This window comes from Lissotriton helveticus, chromosome 5_1 (genome assembly GCF_964261635.1).
Source record: "Lissotriton helveticus chromosome 5_1, aLisHel1.1, whole genome shotgun sequence".
In the NCBI taxonomy this organism is placed as follows: Eukaryota; Metazoa; Chordata; class Amphibia; order Caudata; family Salamandridae; genus Lissotriton; species Lissotriton helveticus.
In genome coordinates this window covers 1,942,249,004-1,942,264,667 of record NC_136065.1, presented here as the reverse complement: position 1 = coordinate 1,942,264,667, position 15,664 = coordinate 1,942,249,004, and the positions used below count along the sequence as shown (strand labels likewise).

General features: G+C 43.0%; 1 protein-coding gene across 4 annotated transcripts in view; it reads right to left on the bottom strand.

Moving 5' to 3' along the window:
- The window catches only part of SCRN2 (secernin 2), a 242,995-nt gene that overhangs the window by 75,360 nt on the left and 151,971 nt on the right, over positions 1 to 15,664 (bottom strand). For all 4 annotated transcript variants that reach the window (XM_078645583.1, XM_078645586.1, XM_078645584.1 and 1 more), the window contains exons 3-7: positions 15,038 to 15,219; positions 4,107 to 4,306; positions 2,926 to 3,141; positions 2,307 to 2,472; positions 1,177 to 1,357 (exon numbers count right to left, since the gene is read on the bottom strand). In XM_078645583.1, the coding sequence (XP_078501709.1) occupies positions 1,177 to 1,357; positions 2,307 to 2,472; positions 2,926 to 3,141; positions 4,107 to 4,306; positions 15,038 to 15,219 (945 nt within the window). The remainder of the gene's footprint in view (positions 1 to 1,176; positions 1,358 to 2,306; positions 2,473 to 2,925; positions 3,142 to 4,106; positions 4,307 to 15,037; positions 15,220 to 15,664) is intronic.

Sequence of the window (15,664 nt, the reverse complement as noted above, 5' to 3'; positions counted from 1 at the left end):
ATAGCCAAGCGCGATATCGCCCAGATGTGGAAAGGGACTTCTCCCCGACTATGCCCCCGGCAAATGGAAAACCGAGCTTGACAGATGTATGGGGGCAGAACTGCTGTGTTTCTAGCTCATGGCTGCCCCAAAAAACACAGACAAATATGGACTTGATGGGCGACGAATCGTGGGATCTATCTTCCTCCTCTTCCTTCCACGGACCCCTGATAGGAGACATCACCTATCCATATATTTATCGATCTGACCGTTCCATATTGTAATATAACCGACCACTCTACTAATGTATCATTTGCACAAATACCGAGGTCTAGTAGACTGCATTTCGTTAAAGTTATGTAACCTGCTTGTTTCGCAGGTCTTGCAATTGTTTAAAAATGTCGGTACTCCTGCTGTGTCTTATTTCAGGTTTTTGTAGGGCTGCTGCCTCAAATTCAATGGAATAACAGAATAAAATCTGTTAAAAAAAAAACAACAAGAATCTCAGAGTGTAATTTAGATATATGAAACAAAAAAGAAAAGTTGTCAGGAGCAAGAATGTCTGCAATAATGAGAGATGAAATCATACAATTGAAATAAGTCTGTGAAATTCTGGTCCAATCTAAAAGAGGAGTTAACACCAGAAAGAAATCAAACATTTTGAGGCACTTCACCAAAAGGTTTGAAATATAAACTGTGGAAATGTGCTTGTCAAATACATAGGTTTTAGATGGAAGATTGCTACTTATTGAGGCATTTTCCTGAGGCAGAATTTATTAGGATTTGGTAAACAATTGTATATATTTGTAGTACAGTTTATAACTGGATTATAATTTAAAGAGAAAAAAACGCTCTTCAAACATGAAAACTAATAGAGAAAAACGATCCGTTCACTATACACTATGCACGTTGTAAACCAGAGGTTTTGATTTTCATTTCTAACACACATTGATAATTATTAAGTTGTCTGGCGAATATAAAGTGAATTTACATTTAGATTTCTGTACTCCCCTTAATCAGGAGGTCAAGTGCTAGACACATAATCCAGGCAAAGTACAAACACTGGACGACACCTGACATGGTAGGCTTTAAAGCAGTCAATGAGTAGACTGGGGGCACTAGACAGAGGGTGAGGACGGGTTGGTACAGACATACATAAGATAGACCGTTTTGTAAGTGAGCACTAGTATATATTACCTGACTCCCTTTTATAGCCTCGTAAGCTCTTTGATGTTCTCTGTACAGCTCATGTCGGCGATCGACTGCTTTCTGAAAACGAGGCAGCTTTCTGGCAGGGTCGTCTGCCCCAAAGTTAGGAGATACTACCTGGGGGGCACAGGTGACATTGTCAACAAAGACAAAGGGTTTGAACACAGATCTGTGGATGAAACACAAGTACAACATTGAGGTTCTCAACTAGCTGACAGGACGGAAAGACAGGCACAGACTGTATGGTCAAGCAGTCATCTCATATCTACAGGGTGGACTGGTAGTGGCCAAACCCACAGAACCTCTATCTCCCAGCAACTGGCAGAACTCACATCTCCACAAATTTACAGGCATAGGAGGCTCCAGCAGCTTGCGAAAAATGTCACGCTCATTTATTTCCCACTATTTTCTTTAAGTAAACAAGGCGTTTTTGCACAAACAGTGGTCTTTGGTCAATACAAATCACTGGCGGAAGACTGGGCTTGTTTGAACAATAGCAACTTAATTTCAGTGGGGAATAGCTGGTGTAGAGTAGGGTCTGTGCCCTCACTCATTCGCTGCTTCTATTGGGTGCAGTGACAGAGCAAGTTAATGGACTTTAGCATTGAAAGCATAGGTACTCATCATTCTGGACACAACCAGCAAGCCTAATGTCTGCTTACCTAGCCTGACCTCATTAATCAATAGCCTGATGCTCCTAATGATCATAACCAGAAGAACATTCTATGTCATAATTTTCTTTATGTAGCCAGGTCTCTCTGTAAACCGTTCTTCATGCACATACAAACACACAAGCACCTGTATCAGGGAGATAAATCGCACAGGCATGCACGTTGACACACTCGCTGATCAGGATATTTAAACACAGCTACATAGAGAGAAAGATGCAGATTTAAGCGGCAAGACATATTGTGAGCTGCAGCATAATGGACCCAGAAAAGCTGACCCGCTCAGACCATTGCACTTTTATCCATACAAATGAAAAGACTCGCTTTTATGGATTAGAATATTTTACAGGCAGAAATACGGAACACAAATATTTATGCACAAGAACTTTCACTGAATAGGCTTAGCAGCACGTACAACGTCTCATTAAATGGGAAGAGCTTGGTTCACACCTTGAGGGGTCTGGTGTGGCAGTAAAGAAGTGTACGCATGGCAGTGCGGGGTCCGGGGGGAGCAAGGACACCATGCTGCCCGTGGTCTGAAACCCTCCAGAATCCATGCAAATTCCACTGGCCTTGTGTCGTAGGATATCCATGATCGTCTGCACAGTGATGTGACCTGAGGGGGTGAAGCAAGAGATCAGCGAGGAATTCACAGATCAGCAACCTCTGAGAAAGCCCAACTCCCATGTATGTGCGACAGAAAGAATGTCAGTAACAGAGGGAACTAAACTTTACCCCAGTAGGGGATTCAGGACTAGCAAGGGAAGGGGCATTGTTCCTATGCTGAGAGTTTCAGTAGACTGTCCAGGATACCCTTGGCTGGTGCATGTTATAGAGCAGGGCTAATGCTCAAAAGGAGGAGTACAAAGTCCTCAAGTGTAAGCATTTACTGGGCTTATCCATGTCACACTGAAGAGAAGACTTCCATCAGATCACAAGAATGCAAGAAATAAAGTGTTTACCCTAATATGGCAGAGTAGGAATACTCCACTTTCCTCATGACCTATGTTGCGATGCGGGAGCATAAAAAGCAGGTGTCCTAGGATGGAAGTGGAAGACACAGACTCACCTTCGTGCTCCTTGAGTAGTTCCTTGCCAGCACTGTATCTCTTCTTGGCTGCCTCCATACGGACTGGCTGATGAACCAGGGAATACACTGCTGAGAAGTCAAAGACCCCTTGTCCATCCCACCAGCCCTGCTCCTGGGCATGGGACTTTAGCTCTTCATGCGCTGCAGTGATCTCTGTGTGGATTGTTAGCTGGTTGGAAATGTTTGTGCTTCCTCCTGAAAATTGATAACCAAACAAGTAGAAAAGAAACTGAACATCATCCATCTATCTGGCCAATCCCACCGCACACTTTACATCTAGACCTGTGCAGATACAGGCAAAAGCACCGAAGGAAACAAAATGGACAGGAGTCCTAACTCCCTTCTCCCACCCCCTCCAAACCACACGTTGAGAGATCACCAAATAATCCCAACGAAAGAGCGGTCTTCATTACAGACTAAATCAACTATACCACAATATAAGAAATGATTATTACTGGAAACATAAGAACCATGCTAACATGGGAGGAGCGCAGCTATAGAAGAGAGCACAATAATTCTATCACAGAAAGATCCTTATGTCACAACACCACAACTCTAAGGAGAAGCCTTATATCTATGGCAACCTTGATACCCAAGCCTGGATACACCACAACACTTCCCACCATTAAAGAAAAGTTATAACAGGAGTGTCACAACAGTTCCACTACGGGGGACAGCCCAATTACAGCAGAGACCACAACCGTGCTGCCAATGAGGGAAGCCTTACTACAGAGAAGCCATCAGAGAAACATTATCACAGGCGAGATCACAACAGTGAAACCATGGATGGAGTCTTTACTACAGAAAACAATGCTCCCTCAGGCAAACCTTATTACAAAAAGTCACAACAGTGATACAGGGAAGGAAACCTCATTAAAAGATATTCCACCACAGCTCTATTGTGGGAGGAGCCTTACTCCAGGAAACACGGCAGTAATACTACAATGTGAGGAGCCTTACTACAGGAAACACGGCAGTAATCCTACAATGTGAGGAGCCTTACTACAGGAAACGTTGCACCTGTCCTATGGTGGTAGGAACCTTATTACAGTAGACACAACAAGTTGGAAGCCTTATTCCAGGAGAGGCTACAACAGCATGACCATTAAAGTGTACATCCTTGTGACTCACAGACCACTCTTCTAGTGGGTGGTGCTTACCTGGGATCCTCTTTGCTGCCCAGTACTTCCCCATCGTCTCCAGCACCCAGGCTTCCCTTCGGTCAGTCAAGAGGAAGGTGTTGTGGTAAATGAAGGGGGTGGGCTCCTCACGACAACTTCCCCCTTGTCCATACTTCTGCAGGAGGGTGGTGATCACATTGAGTGCCTCACTTGCTGAAGCTCCTCTTTCCAATCCCAATCTAGAACAGAAAAAAGCAGCTCAGGACACATCAAAGCCCTTCTCCAGCGCAATCCACTCCAGACACTCGGTGAAGCGATCACCACTGTGGATGATACAGGCAGACCCTTCATCTCAGTGTTACAGGCAGAGCATTTACCATATGAATACAGGGATAGCATAGACCCCATAGATAACTGCAAATTCTTAATACATGAATGATGCACACGTTCAATTTCATCTAAATTCCATGGATGAGTAAGAAAAGATTTTAATGGGGCATGAGTTTCCGTTATGGCTATATTTCACACTGAATTATCTTGTCTTTAGATACAAGATGAAAATGTGCACCCTGAAATTAGAAAATTAACTGTGCTCAGGGATCAGATAAGGAATCTAAGAGGGCACTCTAGTTAAACTCTAGAAAGGGTGATGGCCTACTCTGTGGAAGCCCTTCGTGGACTATCGGTTTAGAACAGAAGGGCCATTTAATTCTGTTTAGACTGGCAAGCATAATTCTATTACTGCAGGTTAAGGTAAGGAAAGACAGTTATCTTGTGTTGTCAAAAATACCCAGTAAATGTACATAAATAAAAAGGCACACAGAAACAGCTATATTTTATTAGAATTGTGTTTGAATGTTTTATTAAAATATTCAAACACATTAGTAATGAGCTGCAGGGACGTCAAGAAAATGCTGCAAAATGGAAGGAGAATAGGTGGTAGTAACGATAGGTGGACAGTTGTTTAAAAACCAATGATGATGGTGTGAAATTTGCAGTTCACACAGTTTTATAGTAATGTTATATACATTCATCCTCATGATGATAGGATGTCTACATGGACCAGCTGTAGGAGAGACCTCAAAACAAGGCCCTTTTCAGGGCAACATTACAAGTTCTTTACATTGTATAATAATAAACAAAAAGTTACTGCATGCTCCCATGCATAGTTCTATGAACGCTAGTTTGGGTGTCTGGCTTCTAACAGAGGACCACAAGGAACATTAGTTGGGAAAAGAAGACACACTGGGTGTAATACGTATTAACCTTAGATGCTATTAATAGCAATTTTAAGTAAATATTCTATGATGTCTAGCTTATGGTAGAGAAAATATTAGTGTGTTAACTTTTTTATGTGGCTCTTTGAAACAGTAACGTAACTAGAACATTCGGGAGCACACCTACTATTATTTAACCTCTGTCTTAGGGTAAAGGGATATGTAGTACAGCATTGGTATTCTGGCAAGGAAATAGTACAGCTTAGCACAGATATTTATAAGCTCAATAATTTTCCCTTTTTACCCAAGGTAACAGTAAAAGATTGCAGGCAAAATTACATTAAGAGTGCTCATCTTTCCCCAATAAGTTACACAAGGGGGTACACCATCATTCTGTGTGGCACAAATAGAGCTGTTGGATTTAGCTTTTTAGCAGATTACGTACTGTTATATCTGCAACTAAGACTAAATAAATCATCTTTCATTACAATTCGGCTACTGGTGTATCTACTGAAGATAGCTAATCCAGGGCGTGCTTCTGTTATTTACATGGTTTTGTTTTCATGTAATGGAGATACCTGCAGTGCACTGCACTGAGCATGACCATCTATGTTGCGTTTTGAAGGATCGGTCAGTGCTTGGATGAAGGTACCGGCAGCGTTTTATTAACAGAACCTGGCAAGGCTGCCAAGAAAAAGTAGCTTCACAGCAAGTTATGTCAGCACATCACCAGTATCCAGTCTCATCGAGCAGCCTACAGGCAGAGCATGGTTAACTGTCAGCTACATGTGGAAGATTAAACCTGGATTTAATTGGTAGCCAGATGTTTGACCTGCAAAGTTGGTAATCTGTGTTAGGTGGTCTGAAGTGAAATCTAGTTATGTTTCACTGTAGTTTAACCAGATTCTAGGATCGCTTGTAAGTTGGACGTGTTTGGGAAATGGAATTTTGACTGACGCCTTGTTTAGCAGCAGTTACTGATGCACGTGCCATGTCTTGCGTATAATTTTATGCACGAGCCTGCAGTTTTCTATCTTGTGAGTTGGCCTAGATGATGCAGGCGTCCCCTTAACGTTGTCATGAGTTTGTGTCAAAGTGCTGTGGGAACTGGCAGCTGCACCTCTCCTTTGCTGTCCAGAACGAATGCTGTGCAACGACGTTTAGTGCATGCAAGCGACTGGAGCCAACCAGCACTGATCTTCCCTACGTGCCCCATCTTTCTTTCCTTGCATTTCTCAACCTCGCCCGGCACTGGGTAGTGGAAAAATATTTTATGATGCTGCCAAGTCTCACCGAGATTTCGTTGTCTTAACTTAGGGGCGCACATTTTGCAGATGGTGCGACAGATGTGCCCTAAAACAGGCTCACACTGTTGTGGCTCGGGCTTGTCAATATTCGGCAAGTGACAATATTTTATGAGCCTCAAGGTCTAGGGTGTAGTAGCCACTTCTCACTGTCTTGTACCTGACATGAACATTATGTGGATGATGCTACGTGGGAGCCCTAGAATAGGCTCTCACTGTTGTGTTTGGAAATTTTCCTTATTCGGCAAAGGGTCAGGTTCTGCAGCTTTTTCAATGTGTGATGTTGCATGCAGTTTTAGAACAGGTTGCTGTATTCCATGTATGCTATTTTATTTCTTATTTTTATGTTGGAGTTCTAAAGTCCATATTGCTTCCCAACAGTATGTCCACTTTATGCCATGATGTCCAGGACGTTACATCCTGTTAATATCTTCTGCCTTATTCTCATATTATTGTTTTCCTCAATAGTATGCTTATTGTGCCATGTTTACTTAAGTGCGGAATTCATATGTGCGTGTGATTTCTTTCTGGTGCGTTGTTTGAAAGCGTGAAAGAAGTATGGCTTGAAAGTTATCTTTTATACACTTTTCTAAAATTCCCTGTGAGTGGGAATGTAGTGGTTAACCCCTTCCGTGCGGCGCACGATCAGCGGACGGCGCATGCACTACCTCGGTAGTGCTACGCACGTCCGCTGAACGTTCCGGCCCCACCTGTGCAATAGAACGTTCCGCACCAGCGCGGAACGTTCGACCCAGCGGAGGGGTTAAAGAAACCTGGTTATATGTTACATCTTCACATGCCCCTGCATGCGACCCTCACTCTACTTGTTATGATGTATCACTTAGCTGTGCATGTTATGATCTGTATTCTTATTCCATTCTGGAACTCAGGGGTTGGGTCAGCTTGGGGGTCAGTTGCACTGGACCTTCCTGCTGAACAGTCTGGTATATGTTGCTGTGCTGCTAAATATATTACTTAAATCTTCCACTGGATTTTTAACTTGCAATAATTGGTGAGGAGTGTGGGATACGCCTGTCAACACCCATGTGCAGCACAGGAGTGGTGTGTTCCTGAACCCACAAGATGGATATGTGATGGGTGCAGTGCTTTTTGACGCAAGGAACTGTGTTGGGCGATGTATCCACTTTGTTGCGGTCAAGGCCTGGACTTGCGCTGAGCACCGGGGCCAAAACTGGACAATTTATCAGTTTTGACCACTGCGGGGATCAGCGCATAAAATAACGATAAGCGCGGAGCGAGTGCATATTTTTTTTTTAAAGCAAATACTCGAATTTCATGTGCACAAGCATGCAGGGAACTTGGAACACACAGCGCAGATGGAGTATTCCAGTGCTGCCTCTGTTCGAAGAGCATCAATGCGACATGACACACACACCATGGTGATGTCATACGTAACGCGGCGGCCATTTTGGTTGCATTATTGTGTATTTGGAGCTCCATATCAATGCTCCATAGCAACGCTAATCGCGCACCATCGGAAACAACACAGAGTTTGATTTTTGAGGTAAAACTGAAGGAGTATTTCACGGCTACAACTGATATTTGGTATATGAGTGTAAATTCTGTGGGAAATGATCATCGTGGTGCAAAGTTGAGATCTGTCCCTGGCTGGCTGGCTGGCTCACAAGTAAGTTTTATTTTAGTGGGTGTCTCACTCAAAGAAAAAGTCACATATTTTTGGTATAACTATTTAAAATGTTTTCTACACATAATTTCATTTGTTATACCAGATATTTAAGATGTTGTGATACTGTTTAAGATGCAGTTTGAACCACCTGCAAAATGTTTACAAAGTAAAGGTGAACCTCCAGTTCCTTGGACAAGGTGGAAGGAAGAGTTTCTCAATTTTATGAGAGCTATTGATATAGAACGCATGGGTGCAGAGAGGAAAAAAAGTATTTTTTAACATTGCTTGGGTTCTGAAGGACACGTTATTTTTAGAGATTTACCTCAAGTTACAGCAGCTGTAGAGGGTGATGTTGATGCCAATGTTGATAAACAAGCTTTGCTAAGAATGGAACAGAGATTCAAGCCTACCACAAACAACGCACTCAATATGTTCAAATTTTATACCAGGAAACAAAATGAAAATGAATCTTTTGATGACTTTTTAACTGCGCTAAGATCTCTAAGCATGCAGTGCAATTTTGGAAATGTGTGATGAGATGATCAGATTATTGCTCATGTTAAAGGCAAAAAAAAAAACAGGAACAATTATGGGTAATGGGAGATCCAAAACTTTTGGAAGCTATTCTACAGCCAAGGCTTTGGGACAGTCTGAAAAGTGGATGCACACCGTAAGGAATGTGAACAATAAGACCGAGAAAAGCAAAGAGGTATGTGCAGTCAAACGTTTAGAGGATCAGCGCAACAAAGCTTCCAGTTCAGGATTGAATACATCTTGAATGAGTAACAATGGGGGTTTGAGAAAATTTGACAAAGGGTGATCGAGCTGGAGCTTGTTATAGGTGTGGTAGTAGAACACATATGGCGTCTTATGGGGGGATGTCCAGCATTAAATAAGGAGTGTAGAAAATGCGGGAGAATGGGACACTTTGCAAGAGTGTGCAAAGGAGAGGTGCACCACAAACACGTGGCAAAGTATCTTGCACTTCAGAAAGATGTGACAGTACGTATAAGTGTGAATGTTGTCCTGGTGCAGAGAATAACAAAGGTTTTGTGGTAACCATTGTAGAGGAAATTTCTAACTTAAATGACACCGAGGATAAGTCTATCAAGAAAGCGGCAATGTGTACAGTGGAAGTCGCAGGGGTAGAGTTAGTGCTCATGGCAGATTCAGGATCGCCATGGACCATTATTTCAAAACAATATTATAAGGAAAAACTTAGTAAAGAATATCATTTTAAGGACATTTTAAAGCCTGACATTGGAGCTGAGATTTTTGATGGCCCTAAGATAGATATGGTGGGGTATTTCAAGATTTCCCTATGTTTTAAAAGCAGGGTTGCACTAGTTAAATTGTATATTGCTGTTAAAGGCGTGAATGTCTTTGGTTGGAAAGACCAATGGAAATTGGGTATCATTCTCAACCCCGTTCAAAAGATCCTGTTTTGTTAGATGAAGGTATTTATCTAAAAAATGCAGCAGTCACAGGGTGTGAAGACAAAGAAGTTTTCATCAAGGATAAGTTTAAAGAGTCTTTTACAGAGGAACTAGGTAGATTGAAAGATTACTCTCATAAGTTCAAACTTAGAAACACCATACCTGTTAAGCAGAAACTTAAAGGGGTACCGATCAATGTCAGAGAAGAATTAAAAAATATGTTCAATGAGTTGGTTAGCGAAGGCATCATAGAAACAACCGACTCAGCTGAGTGGGGTTCACCTGTTGATTTGGTTTGCAAACCGGACCAAAAATTGAGTGTGTGTGTGGCAGTGGCAGCTGGTGAAATGTGAAGGTGGTGAGGTCTTGGTTGAGTGCCCGGTGGTGGGAGGGGGTGGCTCGGGAGGGTTGGCTCGGGTGGGTTCTGATGATGTGGCTGTGAATTTGCAGCGGTATACTGCATGCATTTGTCTTCTGTGGTCAGTGTTTGCGGTGGTGTCGGGGAGCAAGTGCAAAACAGTGAGCACCTGCCCGGCCCACTTGGCCGGCAGCAGCAGCGGAGCGTAAGTCAATCAGGCCTACATTTGACGGTGCTGTGGCTCCTGTGATCTTGTGGAGAGTTTTATGCCCATTGTATGGCAGTTTTGCTGCATTCCGGCGACCAAAGCATTGATGTGGGCAGAACTGATGCACGCATGGACAGCATCAGGGTCAGACTGGCAAACACAAAGTAGATGGGCTTCACCTGAGCATGTCGCACACCAAAATGGAATTGCTCTTGCTGGTTGTCGCACCCCAGCCTGTCGGTAGTCTTCTGCAGTGCTGTGCTGTGACTGTGGCCGGTGCTGGGGTCCGTCCCGAGCAATGCACAGTCAGCAGCACATGGAGTGCAGCGCACCTACTGCGTGCCGATCAGTCCTCTCCCTCAGTTCTCATTGTCCAATCAGGAGGTCTGGTACTAGCACGAAGGCAAGGGAGTGCTACGTTTGTTGCCACCACTGCTCTGTTTTGAGGTGGGGCGGCCCTGCCCCATGCCATTAATTTCAGTGGCGTGCTGCTGAAGTCGCCTAGGCCGCAGCATAGGCGCTCCATTTGAAACAAGCCATTTTTTACTTTCTCTGGCCACTCCATTCAGGATGACATCACTCTTCTCGTTTGTGCTTCGAGGACGAGCAATAGTCCTCGTCTCGGCCAGCACATGCGCAGGAGGTCTCCGACCTGTGACCTTGCCCCTTCCTAGAAAAAAGAAAACAGAATTTGATTTGTGTTCGTCACGGGGCAGTGACCACTACATTTGAGGCTGCTGCATTGAGTGTGGTGTCTCTCTAGTCTCCTCCCCGATCCTCGTCCCAAGGCAAGTGGGGCAACACCCCTATGCACCAGCCGCCACTAGTGTGTATATCTCTGGGCATTGAATGCTGGCATTGAGATAGATTGTCACCCCCTTCCGAACATAATGAAGTAGTGTCAATGTTCGAAGGGGCCAAAGTTTTCTCCACCCTCAACTTAAAGTCAGCATATCACCAGATTACGTTGTCTGAGGAGTCTAAGATTTTAAGAGCGTTTATTACCTCGCAGTGTTTGTATCAGTACACTAGGATGCCATTTGGGTTAGCTTCGGCTGCCTCAGTATTCCAAAGGGTCATGTTCAATATTTTCAGAAAAGTAGACATGTTTGTAAAATGTTTCCAAGTTGACACATTAATCTTCTCACCTAATGAGGAGGAGCACCTGAAACATTTGATGGAAGTATGTGACAGGTTAAAAAATAAATGGTTTGATTCTTAAGGCAGATAAATGTAAAATGTTAAAAGATACTGTAGCGTATTTAGGGCACACCTTAACAGGTAATGTTGTGGTTCCAAAAAAATCCAATGTAGATGGAATTGTCAAGGCACCCGCTCCCTCCAACAAGGAGCAACTGTTGACATTTGCAGGTATGTGCGAGTACTAAAGTAAGTTTGTTAGCAACTTTGCAACAAAAATGTAACCATTAAGGAAGTTGTTGAGGCAAAGCACCATTTGAGTGGAAAGAGGAGCAGCAGATAGCTTTTGTGTCCATCAAAGAGGATATTGTCACCTGGAAACCGTTCTGCATTAACAAAGAGTGTGTGATTACAGTGGATGCAAGTTTGTATGGCATTGGTGGGGTGTTGTCGCAGAGATGTGGAAAAGAGGAGTGGAATGTAGGTTGCGCCTCCCGTATTTTGAACAAAACAGAGCACAGGTTTGCAGTTATCGAAAAAGAATGGTTAGTTTGTGTCTGGACGATTGAACACTATCAAAATTATGTGTGGGTGAGTAAGTTCATTCTAAGAACAGACCACAAACCCCTTGTTAATATCTTATCTCCAGGGGGAGGATGGACCTCTGCTGCACGCATTGCAAGGATCACTTCCAGGTTGCAGGAGTAATGTTTTAAGACGGAGCGTGTTGCAGATGAGCTAGAGTTGGAAGGAGAACTTGTGTACATTAGTGATAATTGTGTACCACCCACCGGAGATCAAGATCTGAACTTGAAGTTGGCACATAAGTCTCATCCGGCATGTCTGTCATGAAACTCGTAGTGAGGAATTACTTTTGGTGGCCGGGAATGGATAGCATAGTTGATCGTACAGTCAGGGAGTGTGATATGTGCATGTCTAGTGAGAAGATGTTGAAACTTAACGTTCATCCTTTAAAATATCCTGAGTGGACAGATGAGCCATGGAAAAAATGGGCCTTTGACATTTCTAGTCAGTTCATGTGTTTGACTTATGATTCACGGTATGCTTTGGTCCTAGTGGATTATCATTCAAAGTGGCTGGAGGTGAAGTTCGTGCCGCACTCTACAACTAACCTGGTACTGGAATTCTTTAAGGAAGTATTTGCCAGAGAGGGTTGTCCGTCAGTTCTTGTTACAGATAATGGGGTGCAGCTCACTTCAACGGAGATGGAGGAGTTTCTTAAAAGCCATGACATCAGACATGTAACCTCTTCGTTATATGAACCACATGAAAACGGTCAAGTTAAGTGCTTCAACCGGGTGTGGAAGGGTTATGTGTCTGATGTGATCAAGTTGGGAGGTGATTGGAAAAGATTTCTAAGAGAAAGGTTGGGGCTATATCGCATCACCCTACATACTGTTACTGAGGTTAGTCCTTTCCTCCTTTTAAAGGGAAGGGATGATGCGTCCAAGCTATGTCCCTGGTGGTTCAAGGAGAAGAGTAAAAAAGGAATTGTATTAGAGAAGATGGTGAATGGTGGTGCAGAAAAAGTGAAAACGAAACAGTCTAAAACAAAGTTGTGGTATGACAATAAGTGAAAAACTAAATCTCATGATTTTAAGGTAGGGGACTGGGTGAAAATCAAGAAACCTGGCCTCATTACGAAGTGTTCAGGAAAATTAAGTAAGGCCATAAGGATTACTAAAGTATTTGCTCAGTGTTATCACTCAGGATGGCAAGTTGTGGAACGTTAAATGTGTGCTAGATGTTCTAATGGTTCCTGTACCTTTAAGGTTGGTGATCGATCTACAGAATATTCTTTGGTAAGGATGGGAGATTCTGGTCACAGGTTTGACCAGGATATGGCCACCAGTTCACGTTCTGAAGCAAACAATTGTTCTAAAGATAATGTTGCTTCTAGAGTCAAAGATTCATGTTGCATTAGACAATTCCCCAGAAGGTTGTCAGATTTTGTTAAATAAGTGGGTCTCTTTCTCGCTCTCTCCTGCATCTCTCTTAGCGTCCCTCTCCTGCCTTCCCTGCCTTGCCTCTCTCTTCATTATATAAGAGAGGTATGTTACATCCTCGCATGCCCATGTATACGACCATCATTCTACTTGTTCTGATGTATCCCATACTTGTGCACGTTATAATCTGTGTTCTTATTCCATTCTGGAACTCATGGGTTGTGTATATGTTGCTGTGCTGTTGAATAAATTACGTAAATATTCTACTGGATTTTTTACTTGCAATATTACACTAATGGGTGGCGTTGCCTGTGCGTGGGTATCTTTACTGTGTTTCTGCCATGATGTTTTATTTACAGTGTGTGTCTTTTCCTTCCAGTATGCAAGTTTCTTTTGTGTTGATGTCGCTACTGAGGTTCTGTGTTAATATATTCATTTCCGGTGCATGATGAATTCCTTTCGATGTGCAAGTTTCCTTTATGCGGGAGTCGCCACTTATTTTACTGTCATGTTGCATTGCTACATTTCTATATTGTATACTATATGCCCTTGCATGAGGGATGCCTGCATGCTGTGGAATTCATCCAATGATACACTTTACACTGGATGCCCTTACATGAGGGATGTCGGTTTGGGGTGGAAGTCACCAGTTTCTACATTTTACAAGAGATGCCCTTGCAAGAGGGATACCGGTTTGGGGTGGAAGTCACCCTTTTTGCAGTTTTACACTAGATGCCCTTAAGTGAGGGATGATGGTATGGGGTATAAGCCACCCGTTTTAACGTTTTACACTACATACCCTTACATAAGGGATGGTGGTTTGAGGTGGAAGTCACCCGATTCAACATTTTACACTAGTAGTCCATGCTTGGGGATGAATGAGTGGGGCGAAACTTACCCATTACTACTGTGTGAGAACGAGTGTTCTTTGATTCAGTATTTCACATAGAGAGGTTTTTTTCAAATTGTGTGAGTGTTTGCTACTGCCACCTGTCATACTTGTCTAGCCAGTTGGTGGTGTTTGTGGTGGTAATAGGAGCGGCATTGTTTTTTCAAATAAAATTATATGGTGATGTAGGACTGATAGGATTCTTCCTCAGTTCTTTGACCAGCATCTTGTGATTTTAAAGTAAATGCTATGTGACAAGGTTGCATCTGCTATATTTTTGTGTTTGATAAAGGGGAAAGGTGTGTTACATTGTGTGTATTTTCCCTATGCATTCCCCCTCATCTAAAGGCTGTATTCCATCTTGCATTCCTATATTTTAATGTGTTTTATAAAGGGGGAGGATGTTTTATATCTTATGTACTTATCTATGCATCTTCCCTGGTGCTTTGGTCTTTGCAGTTCAACCTATGTGAATGTGCTGTGAGGAATGTTGGAGTGTTTGTTATGCATGGAATGTTAGTCCCTGCGAGTTGAGGTCACTCCTGGTGGGGCTAGCCTTATGGCTATCCTAGAGACCTAGCTATGGATGTACGTATCTGCAAATAAAACAAAATAAATCATCATCAATAAATTACCCTCAGCTACCAAACTTTCATTACAATGTGTACCGTATCATTTTATAGTGGGAAATTATGTTGGTAGGTTCAATTACCATTTCTAAATGCAACTCTATTTCCTACCAGAAGCCACTGCAGGCATTTCTTGGCCTTTCCACTAGCATATAGACATCCTAGGCGTCTTACCTGACTAGGTCCATCCCTAATAGGGCATCCTCTTCGGCCACAGGCTCCTTGGTCCACACCGCCTCATTGCCAATGCACACCCCATGCTCATTTGCTCCCATTTCTGCTCCCCAGAGCCACGCTGGGCGGCTGAGGATCACTGCATGAGTCCTGGGGACTTGATCCACTTCCACATATGTGCACTAGAAGAAGAGGAGATAAACCCTTTCAGGCAAAATAACTTGGAGAAAAATACAGTACCTGTGGAGGGCTAAAAAACTAAGGCTGCAGCTTAGAACACATTACATTTTTTAAAGAAAAAGATAAAGGGGTTCTGATCCCCACAACTAAGAAAATTAGAGAAGTCAACAACTGGTGGAGTGATGATTCCTGGAGGTTAGAGAGTGGAGTGTGGAAATTACTGAAGGCTGGAGGGGGGAATTGCAATGAGCAGAGGCTGCTTTCAGTCTCCCAAAGTCCCAAAGGAGAAACTGAAGGAGTACGTTTTTTTTTTAAGTGACGTTTATTGAGTGAATGTTCACGATTAGGTTTCTTGGTGCTAAGAATAAAATTGAAAGGTCTTGCTGCATACTTAGCACAAAAACAAATGCAGATGGCTGCATTTTAGTGTTAGATGTGGGATGACAC